The following is a 19,329-nucleotide window of genomic DNA, read 5'->3' as shown; positions in this document are numbered from 1 at the left end:
TTTCCCTCTGTTTCAGGTGACAGAGCTGGCCACAGTCAAGAGACCTCAGGAGAGAGCGTACGCTTTACAGCGCTGGCAGGAAGATGGCGGCGTCATGATCATAGGATACGAGATGTACCGCAACCTCACGCAAGGGCGCAACATCAAGAGCAAGAAGCTGAAGGAAACCTTTCAGAAAACTCTAGTTGATCCAGGTGAAGTTACTGCATTTATGATAAACCTGGAAATATCAGCTAATAAAAATGTTCAAATAGGGTTTTGCAGTCCTGGAAATAACATTGAAGTAATTAAAACTGACATGCTGCTGTAAAATGTTTAATTTACTGTAAATTTCTTCATGTTTTGATGCACAGGTCCGGATTTTGTCATCTGCGATGAGGGTCACATCCTGAAGAACGAAGCGTCTGCCGTCTCCAAAGCCATGAACTCCATCAGGACTCGTCGGCGGGTGGTGCTGACGGGAACGCCTCTGCAGAACAACCTCATCGAGTGTAAGTCACTCTTTTCGCTTGTGCTTAAGGGTGCGATGGTAAAATGACGGTTCGGTACAGACCCTTGATTTGAAGTCACAATTCGGCATGTTTTCAGTACAGCAGTTGTTTTTTTTTTACTTTTTATTAAACAGTGGTTTACTGAACAAACTATGGTCCTGTCTTTACATAAAAACGTCCGTCAATACTGCTGCAATACTCGTCGTACTGCAGTGCTGTTGTAAATGGCGGAAGTGCGTCCACTTTTGGATGCTAAATATTTTAGCAAAATGTGTGTTTTAGCCCAAATTATTGCTCTCCATCTGATCATTCAGTGAAGTCTTTGAAGGATTTCCAACGTTTACAGATAAGGATTGTAAATGTAATGCACTGAGGAAAAGTCTCAAATGCATTAAACGGCACTCACATCTTGCATGAGGGCAAGCCGCTTTAATCTGTAGGCTGAATTTGATGTATAATGTATGAATTTGAATATAATGAAGGACAACTCGGATCATTCATGTGCAAACACATCTGAAAAATAACAAAAGACAATTTTATCAATATCATATATACACTATCGTTCCATCATTAGAGAGAAACAGAGTTTCAGATGACGTTCATCGCACACAGAAGTTACGTACAAGCAGTGGTTAAAACAATGCTGTATTCATATGGTAAACATGTGCCGAACCTGAAAGGCCCATACCGAATATTTGACACTTTCTTTTTTTTTTTTTTTTTTGTGAACGTGGTTATCAGCCAATGCCTTTATCTCAAAATTGCCAAATATCAGCTAACATATTGGTAGATCATTAGTCATTAATAGCTTATAGATTGAGCTTCCAAATGGCCCTAAATGTTCAGTGCTCCTTGACACCCAGAAATTCTGTTGCAACTAGCCAATCAGAGTGCACCCGGTGATTTCAGTACCTCAGTGTGATTGATGCCTCATAGTCAGTGGACGGTTCATGGTTGTGCTATTTAAGGTGAAAAGTGTATGTCGTTCTGAATTTGGAAAGGATTCTTTAAACACTTCGGTTATGACAGTGTGGGAGTGTAAAAGTGTCACTTTCTGCCCTCAGATCACTGCATGGTGACCTTCATTAAGGAGAACCTGCTGGGATCAGTGAAGGAGTTCAGAAACCGCTTCATCAACCCCATCCAGAACGGCCAGTGTGCCGACTCCACGCTCGTTGACGTCCGTGTCATGAAGAAACGAGCGCACATCCTCTACGAGATGCTGGCAGGATGTGTCCAAGTAAGCCAAATCACCACAGCCAATGAGGGCTTGAGTATTGTCATGTATCTTAAGTCATGGTTTTACAACGGTACAGGTCTATAAATGAGTGAAATGTTCAGTGCTTGTTTAAGATGAGCAGACTTTTAAAAATCTGTTCTTGTTTTTGTCCCACAGAGAAGAGATTACACTGCCCTAACAAAATTCCTCCCACCAAAACACGAGTATGTGTTAGAGATCCGGTTAACACCCATTCAGTGCAAGCTTTATCGGTACTATCTGGATCACTTTACAGGTACGACTCTACGTCATTCTGTTTATTGCATGTTTGCTCTTGGTTGTTAAAAGCAACCCTATTTTCCCTATTTATTGTCATAATAAAAGTCTCTGCATTCGTCAGTGTAAATATTCATAGTCTGTAATCATCGTGAAATGATTTTCCCACCTCTGAAATGACGTTTCTGCCGATGTGACGGACCACGTGAACATGAAGGAAAAGTGTCTCAGCCCTACATCTGTTTCCTGCTGAATATTCAGTTTCACTCAAAAATGTCACATTACGAAAGTTAAATGTGTTTCGCGTTTAGTTTTAATCAAGTCATTTGTGTGATCCACCTCGTAAAGTCTGCCAGCTTAAACCCTGAAGTCTCCTGAGGTGAAACCAGCTTTTCCCCACCGGCTCTTCTCTTTTTTTTCAATGAAGTGGTTTGGTGGTGTTATAGCTCAGGCCGTGATTGTTCTGCATCTGGGAGAGGGAGAAAGGCAGCTGGCACCAGGCCGTGAGGCTATCTGAACAAATTCCCACGTCCTTATCTAATGAAGAGCTTGTGGAGAGTTTCCCAGCCGGAGGCTCATTAGTCCGGCTTTCCTCTGAGCCGCTGCTTTGCTCCTGCGCTGCTGTTGTGACTGTGGGTGCAGACCCCCAGAGACCACCAACCAGACACCGTCTTTCCCTTAATGCTTGGGCTTTTGTCCCGGTGGCCTGCTTTACCCAAACCCTGATCCAATTTCATGCTGCATTTAGGTGAACTCGCATTCAGCGTTTTACACACACTACAGTGTTCGCAACTCTACGGTCTGTGACATTTCTTCTATCCCAGATTTGACAGCAATGTCTGTACTCTGGCCCTGTGTCTGCCTGGTATTAGGATGCAAAAATGAGAAAAGAAAAATAAGATTATTAATTATGTATCATTTGTCTTTTTTTAAAAGAACATAGTTCAGCGTAATTAGAGCCCTATAAATATTTTTTTTTCCGTTAAATTTTTCACGATTCCCCCCGATTTTATTCTTCTGGATTCTGTTTGAATGTTTGCATTAAATTTTATTAGTCAAAAATCATATCTTATTAATTTAAATATAAAGATTATACAATTATTACATCTTTAGGGCTCTTTTTATTATAGGTTTTATTTTTTATTTTTTTCAAATTCCATACATTTTTCTGTATTCAGTTTTTAACGGTTTAATTAAATATTAATAGTCAAAAAGCATGTCTAGGAAATTGAATTCTTTAAACTTATTAAAGATTTTTATTAACATTTTTACAATAGTAGGACCCTATGAAATTATTTTTATTCCGATAAATTTTTTCAGAAATTCTGTTAACTTTTTTTTTTTTATATACAAATTTATAATGAAAACCGGTGGTAATCAATTAATAGGCATAAAACATAAATTGTTCAGGCATAAAACATGAACAATTTAATAATCTTTTACATTTATTCAAATTAAAATTGAACAATTCTGTTTATTTTCTGGGAAAACAATGGGATGCTACAGAAGTCCACATTGAATATTAAAACATTGAACACATTCTTGTGATAATTTTTTTATCATTTTTATTATTATTATTACTTTTAGAAGTACATTCTACTTTGCAGAGTTAATGAACACCAGTAAACTGAAACTTTGCATGCTGTTAGGTTAATTAACTCAGCCGAACACATCCTATATGAGAATAATCAGATATGTATGCGCAGACAAAATACTACGACTGCACAAAATGACTCAAATGCTCAGAATGTGTATCTCCTGTTGTGGATGCGCTCTTTCTCTAACAACACACTGAAATGTGGACAAAGAAATTTCTCATTATAATGTGATGTGTAAGACAGATTGGTGCTGCATCTCTTGCACTTTGCTGTATTTTCATCATCATAGTGATTCCAGGCATTACTGTATGCGTCCAAAGCCATTGCTTCACTTAAGTTCTCCGTCATGCTGTCCTTACGGTAACCAATCAGATCTCAAAGTACCGCACAGAGTGCTGCTATGACCAATCAGAAAAAAGAAAAATAGATTTTCATTTTCATGAAAGATCATCACTGATTGGTACTCGTGCTCATCCCTAGAACATGGGCTTCAGGCACTGTGCAATATACAGTATTGCTAGTGTTTGTTTTTGAACATGGCAGTCATTTGTTTGGCAAATCCGCTTGGTGAATTGCCGAAATCACACTTTTTTTTGTTTTTTTTTTTTTGTAGCAAAGCCTTTCTTGTGAAGAATTTTTGGGCTTTTTCTAAGTATCAGTGTGAAAACAGGCAGCATGAGCCTCTCACAGTCCTAAGAGCTTGTTTACCTGCTCAGTTAATCCTCCGGGCTAATCTGAATGCAGGATTTGGGGTGCTCTGGCATGCTGGGATAGAGGCTGCGGGCACTAAACGTCTGAACCCTCTCAACAGGTGTCGGTTCTGCCTTGGAGAGTGGAAGAGGTCGTGCGGGAACCAAACTCTTCCAGGATTTCCAGATGCTCAGCAGAATCTGGACCCATCCGTGGTGCCTCCAGCTGGACTATATCAGTAAAGAAAACAAGGTGAGCGGACTGCAGACTTCTCTGGAAACACAACCTGAGGGAATTTACTTAAGGGAGAACTTTCCCTAATATCATCACTTTCTGTGCACATGCAGGACTCCAGACCCAAAAAACGACTAGAGAGCTGCATGATGTTCTTTAGGCCGCACATTACATGGTTCAAGAGACCCAATCCCGATTGTTTTATTCTCCCATGTGGCACAGATTGGATATGACCCACGAACTTTTAAGCAAGACAAAAGCACATTATTCTCAGATCGATTTCAGGCCTCATTCACATTAAATAAATCTGATATAAATCAGATGCATGCATTTGCGTCTGCCATGTAAGTGGACATACACGGATATTCCCGTCAATATGAGTCTTGCTTCATTGAAAAAAAACGACGTTGACGAATAACCATTGACGTCTTTTTAATGGCCAGGCTTTTTTTATTTTTTTGCCAATGTTTTGCTGAACTTTAAAGATTGTGTGGAAAGCAGAAGTCATTTCTTCTGTGTCCATTGCAAATCGTGTCCTTTTTTACTTCCTTTTCAGCCTAAGCTTTTCCGACTCAGTGCATGTATCTAGGGTTGTTTCGCCAAGTGTGTTGTGTAAATGCAGATATCGGATATGTTTCTGGTCGGATATGTAAGCTGGTCGTCTAGTCAACATATCGGAATTGGGCATATGCGGCCTTAGTTTCCGAAGAATCACTTTTGTACATGCTCAGGTTCACATTATCTATCCCAGGTTTATTGTGCTAAGCCATAGAAAACTAGAAAATCCATTAGTTACAGCATTTAAAGGGATTGTTCACCCAATAACGTCGTAAATTACTCGCCCTCATTCCATAAGAGTTTGGTTTATCTCCAAAACATAACGTAAGATATTTACACAATATAATATATATATATATATATTAGGGCTGTTGGAACGAATTCCGAAATTCGAATATAATTCGAATATTAAAAAAATCAATACTATTCGAATGCTGAAGTTCCTATTCGAATATTGCTTTTTTATGTATAGATTTTTTTTTTTAATGCAATCTTGCCTTTCTCGCCGCCTTGGCACACACATGTGAAAATTAAATGCTTTTGTTTCGTCTGATAAACAATAAAGTTTTTGAATCGTAACACTATTGTGCACGTTATCCACGCTGTATCATCATAACAACTGTCAAAAGTCGCGGAGAGGAATGTCTCCACGGTAACGGAGATCAACAATTTGATTCTCAGTCCACATTACAACGTGAAAACGGCGTCTTCAAATATATCCACTTTGGAGTGCGTTTTCATTAATAAAAACGCCGTCTCATTGTGGACTGTATGACAACTTACAACCTGACAAGCTAGGCGATCTGTCCGAGGAACCGCCGCTAAAACAGGCAAGAATTACTTATGTTCTGCCTCTCTCTCTCTCCTCATCACGGGGCTCAACTGCTACCAGCTGTCCGCCAAAAGGCAATAACAGACAAACTGACGGTTTATCTGTGAAGATATGAGACCGATCAACATCACGCATTGGCGATCCATAAGACTGTGTAATGTCGTAAATATTAATAATAGGATGAATTTGAGCATTTAATATTCGAATATTAAATAAAATAAGGAATGGAATTCGAATAGTATTATAGAGGAAGATTGACAGCCCTATATATATATATATATATATATAATTTTTTTTTTTTTTTTTTTTTTTTAAATGAAACTTGAAAGTCCAGATAACCAAAACATCGAAGATCCAAAAATGTCATAAAGGTGTTGAAAAATGTATCCATATTCAAGTCTTACGAAGAGATGCAGTTGCTTTATATGATGAACAGATTTAATCAGGCTTTTATTTACATAAACAAGGATTAACACACATACATATAGCACATCAAACATGATGAACACAGAAGCTTACTTGGTTACTTGGACTTTCAGTGCAGGGACCGAAATCTCTCAGGTTTCATTAATATGTGTTTGGAAAATGAACAAAAATCGTATGAACAAAAATCGTATGAGTTGGAATGACATGATGATACGTAAACGTTGACACACGTTTTATTTTTTATTAACTACCCCTTTAACTCTTTACTGCTTTTTCCCCCCCTCCATACCAACAGGGATACTTCGACGAGGACAGTATGGAGGAGTTCATAGCCTCGGAGACAGAGGAGTCCTCCATGAGTTTGACCTCTGAAGATGAGAAGCCCAAAAAGTTTGAAATGAGCCCTTACTCTTCCTTAGCAATTGACCCGTTTCCTACCTCTATTATGACTAATCTGGTTTCCTAAACCCCCATACAGGAAGAAGAAACGAGGCAAAGGAAAAGACAAAGGCTCAGACAAGTCTGACAGTGATGACCTGGAAGTGATTAAAGAGTGGAACACCAGCTCTCGCGGAGGAAACCCCGAGGGGAGGAACCGAGCAGAGCCGGTGGAGGAGGGTATGACTGACACCATCACCTCCTCAGATAGGAGTTAAGGTCCTTGCACACTGAGTCCGAAATAATTTTTTTCGTATTTGTGATTGGGTGGCTCTGAATTGTCAAAACACCATTAAAACGGTTTGCTACGGATGCTAAAAGTGCAGAAAATCGAAGCCGGGTTTTTTTTTTTTTTTATGACGAACGAAAGTTTTGGAGGCAGTGTCTAAACGTGATTGACAAAACGTGAGGTCGTATTTATTTTTTAATGTGCAAAAATGTCAGACTCAGTGTGCAAGGACCTTTAGGCAGTGTTATTATTACTAATAGTTGATTGACTTTATCACTGGCACCCAAATAATCCATTAGTAATCGGATTGAGCTCGATCTGAATTAAACTTCGATCGGATTGAAAGAGGTGTTTTTTTTCCTTTTCTAATCCAGTCGAGAGAACATATAAACACTTGATCGGATTGAAACCGAAACCGAAAGGACTGCGCATGCGCAATGACGTTGAAGTGGCGTAATGACGTATGATGAGCTGTTGTTCCTGTTGAATAAAGTGTCATATAAATAAGCGTCCCGTCATCCTAAAATTCTCCTTTCACTCATCGTCTGTGAAGTGGAGCAGGACAACGGCCCACCAGTCCTTGTTTCAGGTTCTCATCCACAGACGACGGTTTCATAAGCTCATTGTCTCCAAATTATGACCAGAAACGGATATTAAGTCTGCCGTTTAAAATGAATAACCAATATAGGAGAATAGTTCAAATTATTCATTAATAAGATGATGTTAGATTTTTGACCTGACACAAGACGATAACTTCACAATAACCTCTGGTCCCTTTTTACAATTTACATTTTTTGTACTGAAAGTTTGGATCTAAGATCCCTGCCGTGCATGTCTTCTGCAAATATAGTCATAACAGTGTGTATCTGTGTGTTTTCCTCAGTTCGGGCCTCGTCAAACTCCGGTCCTGGCAGCCCGTCACCGGACTGGTACAAAGAGTTTGTGACCGAGCCAGATTCAGAGGTGCTGGAGCATTCTGGGAAAATGGTGGTGCTTTTTGAGATCCTCCGCATGGCTGAAGACGTGGAAGATAAAGTGTGAGTTATGTTCTGTCATAGTAGCATCAGCTCAGGACTCATTGTCTTTCAGTGTCATGTGATCATGTATGTAATGTTTGTGTGCTCAGGTTGGTGTTCAGCCAGTCCCTCATTTCTCTGGACCTCATCGAGGATTTTCTGGAGTTGGCAGGCAGAGCCAAAGAGGAAGGGAAAGTTTCGCCGTACAAAGGTTAGACATGCTGGTATTTAGTTAATTATTGCTCTTTCAGCAATGCTCTCCCTCAGCCTTGAGCGCACACTGCTTTATAAACTCTTTTGTTTTCAGGGTTAGTCTGACATTTATGCCACTCAAAGTCTGCATGCTTCTCATTCTTAATAAACTCTCTTGCAGTTTATGACAGCATATGTTATTTACTATAACATTTACGAACAAGAAATGGTCGAGTCAATCCATGTTTCCAAAGAAATTAATTTGCAGGTTTGCGTCTGTCTTTCAAAATGTAATGTCATATGTTGTATGTACAAAATGACAAACGACTTTGCCTTTTGACTGATGTCACATGCTAAGCTGTTATTAAATAGCCATTTAACCATGATTCCAGTATTTTAGGCATGCTAGTGTTTAATAGATATAAATATTAATATACAGTAATAGATGTAAAAAACAAACACCTTTGGACTTTGTCTTGCTGGTGGGATTATAATATAACCTTCTAATATTTTTTGTTCCTTATTTATGACCTCATATGGTTTGTACAGTGGCCCATGTGTTTATTAGGAGTTTTCTGCTGTATGTTTATGGCCAATCCTGACGGTTTTATTTGAATTATATGTGCTGTGAATTTAACATTGATTTTAGCAAATAAAAAAAAGCAAAGTGAGCACTGATCCAGTGAGTGACCAAACTGTGGTTACATGCGAAAACTCATCTTATATTTGCGCACACATCTGACACAGATCTGGGTTAAGTGTCTGCAGAAACACGCAAATATGCGCATGTAAATATAAAGCCTCTGGAATAAGGTCATGGTCCTAATTAAACCCTCGCAGCTGTTTTTACTTTAATTTTGAAAATGATTAGGCCTTTTTTATTTTGCAAAAAAATGTTTGCTTAAGGCTTTGTAATTTGTAATGAAAAGATCACAGAGGCATAATTGGAAACATATTGAAATGTTAGGTATGAACACGAGTGTGGGAGGCCACAATATTAGATGCTGAACACGAGACTTTGCCACCTATGTAGGGTGCATACTTTCCCCAGAGCTCTTCATACACAGCACACACCCTACCAGGGCCAGGGTTCCCACGGGTCCCTGAAATCCTTGAAAGTTTGTGAATCTAAAAAAATTAAATAAATCAAGGCCCTGGAAAGTTTTTGAAAATAAACATGCATAGATACAGGTCCTAAAAAGTGCTTGAATTTAGTCGTTTTCTGGAAAAAAATCCATATTATTCCCTCCGATCCGCTAATGTGTTATTTCGCCAACACTTCGTGGCCTATGCGCACTAGCTTGCTTGATTTACGTTAGTTACGCGCATTTACGCGCTACGTTAAGTGTTTCCCGCGTGAGATACTTTGTGTTGTACGTTGCCATGACGTTCACACGCGCAAAACTGTAACAATGTATCTTACAAGGCAACACGATGTAACCTTGCTCTCACTTGAAACGTGTCCCCACATTAAGTCCTTGAATTTGAGGGTATTGGACCTGGAAAGTCCTTGAAATGTCCTTGAATTAGAAGTTAACCGAGGTGTGGGAACCCTGCAGGGTCATGACCGCTGCAGAAAACCTTTGCTAGAAATGGGTTGTTGACTGGCTATGCTGTTGTTCTTCAAGGTGAGGGCAAGTGGTTCAGAAACATTGACTACTACCGCCTGGATGGTTCCACGAACGCCTTGACCAGGAAGAAATGGGCAGAGGAGTTCAATGACACCAGTAATGTTCGGTAAAAACACTTTTCCCTTTGGAGTAGCAAGCAGTGGAACTGTTCCTCACTTTTCCACTAGTGTCAAGCACTCGTGTTCTTGTTCTCCACAGGGGTCGATTGTTCCTCATCTCAACCAGAGCTGGTTCTCTCGGGATCAACTTGGTAGCTGCAAACAGGGTCATCATTTTTGATGCCTCATGGAACCCATCCTACGACGTTCAGAGTATTTTCAGAGTCTATCGCTTTGGTCAAGTGAAGACTGTGTTTGTCTACAGGTTTTTGGCTCAGGTGAGAAATTTAGTTCTGATATTTGGATGAATTTATTTGTTGTGTTCATTTCTATGTAGAAATTCACACGTTTATTTACAGACAGGGCTTTGGAATAGAGCGTTTGCACCAATTGGATGTTGCTAAGCTAGTCATACTTTTATATGCACTTGTTTTCTGATTCTGCAACAAGCTCGGCTAATATCCTCATCCAAGAGAGCATACAACATTCTGGGATTGCTTTATCTGCAAAGCATGACGGCATCTACAATGGCTACAAATGTTGCTGAATTGGGCCCATTACTAGGTCAGTGATCAGATCTGTAATGTTTTTTTGTTTCTAAAGGGAACCATGGAGGATAAGATCTATGACCGGCAAGTCACCAAACAGTCGCTGTCCTTCAGAGTTGTTGACCAACAGCAGATTGAACGTCACTTTACGATGAACGAACTGACGGAGCTCTACACATTTGAGCCCGACCAGCTGGACGATCCCTCTGGGAAGAAGAGCAAGCGGACCACACCCGTGCTGCCCAAGGTGAAAACCACTTCATTGCACCTGTGTTTGTCTTTCTCCAACTGAAAACATTTTGGTGTTTTGTCTCAATTTGTCAAGTCAGATTTATTTGTATACAGCTTTTCAGAAGATACATTGTTTCAAAGCAGGTTAATAGGAAATCATGATGTTGATGTGTATAATATCTTAACATCTTCATGCCTTGTGGTCACGTTTAGCAGATTATAGTTTACATTTTGTGACAATACAAGCAATCAAGCAGTTGCTATATGGCTTTACTTGAGTGTACCTTATGAATGTGAATAAAGTTGGATTGAATCTCCAACTGCATAGAGCTAGTGCGAGAATGTAAACAATCAAGCAGTTTGCATCTGTCCTTTACAATTGTTGTAACCCCAGTGAGTTCAAAAATGTTTTTCATGTCAGTCTCTGTGCTGTATACATCTTAGCCAGTCACTGTTGTAAAGTGTGACCAAAGTCTTGGCTGTTTTAAGTCATCAGTGAGCATCCACCCTGACTTCACCATGTAGACACAAAATTAAAAGGACACAGCACATCTCAAATTAGACTTGCAGCTGGACAGAGGACTGCTTATTCTGAGCAAACTCTAGGTACATTTGGTGGTATGATTCAAATGTGACAGAAACATTAGAAAACAATCTGTTTTTCTTGCATATCATAGACAAGCAAGTGTCAGTTTTATCTGAACATCTTTCGCACATACCTTTGTTTCAACTTCCGTGCTCCTATTGGGTCTTCGTGAGTCTGTTGTCTGAGCTTGTAGTCTCTGTCTTGAGCTTGATGCACGATTGATCCAAGACTAGGGACGAAATAAATCTTTCTACGATCCCCACAATCAGAATCATGTGTGCACTCGGGCTGAAGTCGAATGCTTCTGGCCTGTTTTGTTCCACGCACGTTTCCTTTTGATGTTCTCAATGGATGAGACACTGTTATTTACTGGCTTCCAAACCATTCTGCATTTTTATGTTGGATGAGGATTGGAAGGATTGGTGCTCTGCTCTTGTCTTAATAGTTTTGTCCCCTTTGTGCACCTGTGCTTAGAAAAGCTCAGAGATAATAACAGGAGAGAACCCCTGAAGATTTTACAAGACCACATTGGCCTTCGATTGTGCATCTAATCATTCACAACAGCTCGCAGCTGCACACAGCTACCTCTCGTGACCCTTGTTTACTGAAGAGATTTATATTGCAGAACCGGTGATGCTGGGATCCTGTAATTGGAGGCAAAGCCATCCAGTACACGTCAAGTCACCTTTATTTATATAGCGCTTTTTACAATACAGATTGTTTCAAAGCAGCTTTTCAGTGATAACAGGAATATAATGCAACAAAGTTCGTTTCCAGAAGAAAATAGCGTCACATTTCAGCTTAAGTTCAGTGATGGTTCATTTTTGTTGTAAACAAAAGTAATAAATTTAGTACTTTTGTAACACTAAACACTACCCTTCAAAAGTTTGGGGTCAGTAAGAATTTTAATTAGATTTTTTTGGGGAAAGAAATAAAATAAATCAATACTTTTATCCATCAAGGATGAGTTAAACTGATCAAAAGTTACAGTAAAGACATTTATAATGTTAGAAAATATTCTATTTTAAATAAATGCTGTTCTTTTGAACTTTCTATTCATCAAATAATTGTGAAAAAAATTTGATATCAGTAATATTGTTGAATTAAATTAAATTAAATGCACCAAATGTGTCCAAAGCACACAGCAGCGTAGCACAGAAGGGTTATGTTGGCTATGCAACCCCTTCATCTCTCTGCTGACGTCTCCCTGGTCTATCATAAGCTGTAGTTGATCTTTGAGAAGCTTGTTGTTCTTTATCAAGCTTTTAATCGGAGATGGAGCCCAACCTTTGCACACTGCAGATGACCACATTTGGCCATATGTGCACCAGAATGTAGCAAGTCAGCTGTTATGATGGAATCTGCTGCCTGTAATCGTCTGAAGATGAGTCAGTCATCCCTCAAAGCCTGTAGTCATATCTCTTATTTCTCACAATGCCCTCGCCAAGTTTATGGAACACAGGAAATATTTCCCAGCTTGGCAGACCTCTACCCATCGCCCTCTTCCTTACCTTGTGCATGTGTCTGTCAATGCCTTGATCCTTTTTTAATAAGCCAAAAGAATATGACCCTTGACTAGAGAACTAAGAGGTGTTGAACTATTAGCTAATATAATTTGAATAGCTAGGCTACAATTCAATTTGTACATTCTCAATTACACTATTAAAACCTTACAGCGACATCATTGTCAATTTATCGTACATCACAAACTCATTTTAATTACCAAAAACATAATCTTTAGCTGCCGCCTTTGCATATGCAGCCCAGTTACTACATTATTCTCCCCTCCATTTAAATGAATAATAAATAAAATTGTAACACATCATTTGGATTCTTTCTTAAAGCACTGTGGGAAGTAAATTCATTACATTTTCCCACATTTTAAATGCATTGTAGTGTTTACTGCATTTAATCTCAACCATTCAAGCCCATTACCAAAAAAGTTTTTGAAAAAAAAGTGCCACGACCAAATATTGTTCGTAATAACGAACGGTGTACAACTTTAGAATTTAACCTAGAATGTTAATATATTTCTGTTGTTGATTTAATGGTTTTTAGAAGTATTCAGGCATGTCCTAAATGTGGTTAAAAAAATCTCATGAAATAAACATAAAACGTCTAACCACATATAATATTTAGCTTGCCTGAGGTAGACATTTACTTGCCCACTGCTAATACAAATCTTTGTTTGTTTGTATAAGTATTACACATTAAAATTCAAATGAAACCTGATAGTTAAGTTAACATTTCCTTAAAAGCCTCCAGGATACAGAGTACAAGCAATTCCCTCTGTAATAGTACACTATAAACTTACTCTGATCTAGCGATAGCAAAGCTCCCACCCCCCAAGTTACTGCCCTGTTACTTTCCCTGGTGTTTCTGGGAAGACTCCCCCACCCCCTCTCCATCTAAAGCACACATCCCGCTTCTGAACCTGTGTGCCGTTTCAGCTCACCCAAACATCATGCCATCATGAAGGCCATCTGTTACGCTGATTCACTATTTAGTCTCTGAAGTTTTTCAAAGGAACGCTGTAAACCTCCCCCGACCTGATGAACAGTCATTATTCCAAACCCCTTTTAGGATGTTCTTGTGCTTTTTCAGAGAAACTAATTGGAGACAAAGGAAGCTAGCGGACTTCCACTCTAATGACAAAGAAGAGTGCTTTGGCCCAGACACAAGAGCCACCCAGCTTGGGGTCTGGCCCTGCCTCGGGCTCTTCGGAGGCCCTTTATAGAGCTGAGACCCTTGGGCAGACTCGAGTGACACGGTCGGGTCGGTGTGTACACTTCCCAAAAGTGGTCCGTCGGTGGGAAAGTGGTAATTTGCTTTCGCTCAGGCTCCCCTGCCGACTGGCTCTCGTTGAGCAAAGGAACAGACTTTAGTTGGGGTAATTAGGTGCAGGAACCGGCCTTAATAAGTCCCCCAGATGTTCCTTAAATGAGTGGTTGCCTTCAACCCTCCATTTTTAGATATTTGCCCCAACTTGGATGAAAGACCTGAAGGTGTGAACTGCAGTCCGTCGTACAAGTTCTCACCTAACGTCCTCCATTTAGTAAACAGTAGAAACGTTGTCTAGAATGATATTCCTGATGGACATCTGACACACGGTCCTGTGCCAAACATCAAGAGCTCTGCAGACGCAGACTGTTTATCAGGGCACTGAGGTTATGTGTATAATTTGTGTGCAGCTGTAGAGTACGTTTTGCCTGGCTAAGGTTAGGTATTACAAATATCTCAATCCTTCACATTCCTTGAGTCTCTTGCCCCGGACCCCTTGGTTTCTTTGGTTTGTGCACCTGCATGTCAAACATAGTGTCTTGTGAAATCTGAGGCACGCATTAGGCTCTTCATTTTGAAATGCTAGGTACGATTTTTGTTCACATGGATGCCCATTTTCAGATCACAAAGGTCAAGTTGCACTCTTTTTAAAAAAACTTCACACTTTTTCCCGTTTCTTTTAGCTTTTTTTTATGGTTTTAGCCTGTCACACTTCCATTTTCCCTGTCTTTCTAAAGAGCGTACAGCAGAAGTTTATAGCTGTGGTAATGAGTGAAGTAAAACCGTGTTTGAGAATATGGATTGCATTTAATATAAGGGTGGTATGATCAAAAACCTTGAGAGGCAATTGGGCTGAAATAGCTGTAAATGTGCTGAAAATGATTTAATAGGAAGCCAAATGGCAAGAAAAAAGGGCCTTGCGTCTTTGAACCTGATTGCATTTTTCACACCAGCAGCATTGATCTGGGACTGCGTCTTAAGTAAATTGCCTTTTGTTTGCCAAGTCGTAAATGTATGTAGTTGAGCAGAGCTCTTCAAGTTTATTTTTAATGTTCTGTTTCACCAGCAGTGATTTGGGAGCCGTGTCTCTTTGTTTCAGTTTTCTATTTTAGGAAAACCTGCAAGAAACATACTTACTGCTGTCAGCCTTTAATTGATAGCTGTTCAAGCCAATTTAAAAAATGTCATGCTGAGAGCAAACAAGCTGTCAAGTAATGCATTAAGAGTGCCACTGTTCAGGCAAAACTTAAGACGATTTTGCCAGAAAGGTCTTTGCATGGCAGTCTTGATAGATTACGAGTAGAACTGGCCAACGTGAACGATTGAAATGGTGCACAAATGATGCAAGTCGCGCAACGAAAGGTCAATTTTCTTGAACAATTTAGTAATGAACGATTCAAAGTGCCAAGACACAACCAGTTCTGTCAGTAATATATGATGTGCGCTGCTTAGGGAATGTTTCTGGAAATGTCTGTGATTGGTGCACCTTCTAACTCCAGTTGCTCAGTGTATCTACATTTAAAAATGTTTCTTTTGTCACATTTAAAGCTGGGTAGGACACCGTGTATGAACACTTTTTCCAGCCTAGTGAGAGAATTACAGTGGGGAAAATTGCACATTAATAGTTCAAAAGAAACTTGTATGTCAGTTTACTCGAGCTTTATTATTATAGTTATGGGGGTCAACAGTCTGTTTTCAAAAGGATGCATGGACAACAGCACAAAAAAAATTCAAAGACTCACAAGGAAATGATTTCTGTGGTTGTGCAGTGAAAAGGCGCTGTGTTCAGACACGGGCAGATCGACTCCTCACCTGGGGCTGTATTTATCCTTGCAGAAGTCTGGCTCAAGCACCTCCATGCTTTGATCAAAAGCAAAAAAGCTTCCTCCCCCCCCGTTTCACTTCCTGTGGGATCCCAACTCCCAATTTCCCTGAGAAAAGAAAAAAAATCTGCAGTCTGCTGATTCCCCCCCATTCCCCCCCACCCAACCTATTCCACATCCATGCATGGAGTAAAACGATATCCTTTTCCTAAGCCGTCATTATGCGCGGGGTTAGCTCACATTATGACAATGCAGGAGTTCTTGTTACCGTCATTAGTGCCTTTGGTCGAGATGCACATGTAGGGCAGGTTACGGAGACGGGCGAGACCACCCGCGGAGCTCCAGCCTGGAGATTAATCAGGAATCCCAGAATTCCTTGCTCCCCTGGACGGCTTTCACTGTCATTTGACCCAGCGGCTCTGTGACCCATTTACCCGGCGGCTCAAAATTGGACAATGTTCAGATAAGCTCAGGCCCGGGTCGGACCCCTCATGACGGCCAGTGTTTGAAATGTGCTCAAACAACAGCTTCATCATCGAATTGTCTTTCGCTCTGCGCACTTTCAACAAGAGGTCATCTTTTCCGTGGAGTCTTTTTCACGGTTGTGATGTAGACGGGGTTTCTCACATGGCAGCATCCAGCCATGTTTTAATTCAGCCACTTAGCCAGAAATTACCATCACCATCATAGGCCATCAAAGGCCAGGCCTGGCGTGATTAATGCAGGCTTTCGCCACATGTTTTTATTTTCCAGCTATCGAAGCCATTTACTGAAAAGCCTTGATGTGGATGGATCTGTAGCTGCGCTCTCCATTACACTCTGCCGTAATGCAGAAAGCATGGCTCTGTTATTGGTACCTGTCTTACTGCTGTTATCTTTTCTTTTCTTGAAACAAACCTTGATCTGGTTATACATGATACGCTCTTCAGAGGATGATTGAGGTTTTCTCACTTCATTCCTTAGATTCGGTTTATCCAAAAGTTTTCTGTTGCAATTTAGTAATCAGTCCCATATTTGGAAACGTGAACGTTGGTCACGATTATGATTAATTTTGTTTTTGTTTTATTTTGTTTGTTGATGCTGCTCAGTCGGGTGATGACGTAACTAAAGCGCGTTTTATACTCATATGGTTGGGATCCAGCAGTACGCCGGAGATGTTTCCAGATCTTGAGGACCTTTTTAATGTAAAGTGCAGGCAAGACAAAGAAAAGCAAACAATAGCTGTGGAGTCATTTTAAACCATGTTTGTAAGAGGCCTGGATGTGAATTATGCGCCACTCAGGTATTGTTTTCAATAACAGTGTAGTCATGGATACCAGAGTTGCATGGAAGCGTCTGCAGTTATTATAAATGTCCTATTTTGAACATTTGGCTCGAGGCGGTTTCTTTTTTAATTTTAGCTTTGTAGTGCAAACGAACTGCTGTTTATTTATATTAAAGAGCGTGTGTTATGAAAACATACTGTAACTTTCGGAACCCAAAACGTAGACTCGTGTGTATGTATGATGCAAAAAAACTACTCATTCTGAACCTTTTTAACTTTTTGTCATCAAGTAAATGAATATGTTCACGTGTACTATTAGGTGATCAGAATCAGTTACAGTGAGGTAGTGATATATATATTTTCTTCCATATTGTGATGTAAATATAAGTGTAACGGATTATCGAAAAAGAAAAAATGTAGGGCGGGACGTGGTTCTGGTGATTGATTGTTGATTGGATGTGGGCATGGCATTCAAAAGTGTAGGCAGATGAATATGAGCTTACGCAGTCAAAGGAGGTTAAAAAAAAGAAACATGGATGAATCGTTCACAATAAGATCTATAACTTGCATTTACAAAATAGATGGGGTGAATTTTCAGAAATGTTCATTTATTGTTAGTGGTTCAACGAATTACAAAACTCATAGGGAGTCACAGATAGGATTATTTTTCAGATCAGCAAATAGTTAAAACATTATTAAAGGCAAGTGAAAAGTGGGTAAAAAAAATAAGATCAAACACTAATTACAACAAATTTACAAATAAAGTAAAGTTTAACTAGTATTCATGTACAGAAATGTAATAAATGTAAAATAACACTGCATAGTGTTCACTATATAAATTAAATATAGATGAAGCTTTGTTAAAGCTGTCTTTTGTTGTTTGATTAACATAAATGACATAAACAGCATCAGGTATTTATAGGCTACTGTCACTTTAAGAGGGAATGCGCAGATCCAATATAATGTTACGCATCCGATTTCTTTCTCAACTGTTTACTTTCACTTAGCACATAACCGACTGTGTTTGCGTGAATACTATTGTATGTTTAGATCAATAATCGTGGTAAATTATTATCTGTGTGTGTATTGATGTAGGATGTTGACCCATCTCTTTCCCCTGTCCCAGGATCCTGTCCTTGCAGAACTGCTTCACAGTTACAAAGATCAGATCGTCAGCTACCACGAGCATGACTCTTTGCTGGACCACAAGGAGGAAGAGGCACTGAGTGAGGAAGATCGCAAGGCAGCGTGGGCCGAATACGAGGCCGAGAAGAAGGTATGCAGCCACACACACCCTTTACTGTTATATAAATGTAATGCTAAAATATATCATCTAATACCTGCGTATCAGTCAGAAAATGTGTTTTTTTTTTTTTACTTGTCTGTCTCTATCTGTCCATTACCGATAGCAGTTTAAGAATTCTTGGTGAGATATTATTTCTCTAGTTATGGACTGCAACTCTCAAATAATAATTTGGAGTTATATCATCCTAAGAAATGAACAAAAAAAATGCCCATTTTAGTTATGGACACAGTACCATGAGAGAGGTCTAACTGTTTACATATGTGCGTACATAAAAGTTTTCAAAAGCTTCAAAAGTATTGCTCCTTGTAAAAATAAAGCTATTTTTATAGCTACATAAAGACATTGAGAGCTACCAAAAAGCCTTGTTGCTTGCAAGAGTGGTAACAGTTCTACCTGAACCCATTGAATCACAGCTTTTCTGAAGTGTCTAGTAGTTCAGAGGGTCAAATCATAATCATAACCCTTACATAAACACAGTGAAACCTGCTTGTCGGATGGCTGAGAGTCTGTGTGCTTTTATATCCAGTCCTGGAATCCTTTGTAGGATTCGAACAATCTGAGTCATTGTCTTCAGGTCAGAGACTCAGGTCAGCAGCTCATTAGTGGGGGAGAAATGACTTGCCATGTGGGACTCTGACTCTAGTTGAATTATATCACAAGTGCCTTCTCTCCATTTCTGATTTACTGTAATGATTCCTTTTCAAAATCAGAGCAACATCTAGACTGATAACCCCGCAGTCAACTAAACGCTACTTCAAAGATCTTCAAAAACGACTGCAAACTGAGCTGAGATGCGATGCAATCGCAAACATTGTCCGTCTCACATAGACCTACAGTTAAAAAACCACAGACTGAATCTGCT

The 19,329-nt window shown here is 39.6% G+C and overlaps 1 protein-coding gene across 2 annotated transcripts in view; it reads left to right on the top strand.

Moving 5' to 3' along the window:
- The window catches only part of atrx (ATRX chromatin remodeler), a 49,299-nt gene that overhangs the window by 23,420 nt on the left and 6,550 nt on the right, over positions 1 to 19,329 (top strand). For both annotated transcript variants that reach the window (XM_084430537.1, XM_084430538.1), the window contains exons 19-31: positions 17 to 194; positions 354 to 491; positions 1,556 to 1,731; positions 1,888 to 2,005; positions 4,396 to 4,526; positions 6,620 to 6,714; positions 6,803 to 6,942; positions 7,875 to 8,028; positions 8,118 to 8,218; positions 9,828 to 9,936; positions 10,029 to 10,206; positions 10,532 to 10,723; positions 18,288 to 18,437. In XM_084430537.1, the coding sequence (XP_084286663.1) occupies positions 17 to 194; positions 354 to 491; positions 1,556 to 1,731; positions 1,888 to 2,005; positions 4,396 to 4,526; positions 6,620 to 6,714; positions 6,803 to 6,942; positions 7,875 to 8,028; positions 8,118 to 8,218; positions 9,828 to 9,936; positions 10,029 to 10,206; positions 10,532 to 10,723; positions 18,288 to 18,437 (1,860 nt within the window). The remainder of the gene's footprint in view (positions 1 to 16; positions 195 to 353; positions 492 to 1,555; positions 1,732 to 1,887; positions 2,006 to 4,395; positions 4,527 to 6,619; positions 6,715 to 6,802; positions 6,943 to 7,874; positions 8,029 to 8,117; positions 8,219 to 9,827; positions 9,937 to 10,028; positions 10,207 to 10,531; positions 10,724 to 18,287; positions 18,438 to 19,329) is intronic.

The sequence above is a fragment of the Rutilus rutilus genome (assembly GCF_951802725.1).
Source record: "Rutilus rutilus genome assembly, chromosome: 14".
In the NCBI taxonomy this organism is placed as follows: Eukaryota; Metazoa; Chordata; class Actinopteri; order Cypriniformes; family Leuciscidae; genus Rutilus; species Rutilus rutilus.
The sequence above is the reverse complement of the archived record's forward strand: the minus strand, read 5'-3'. Positions and strand labels throughout refer to the sequence as shown.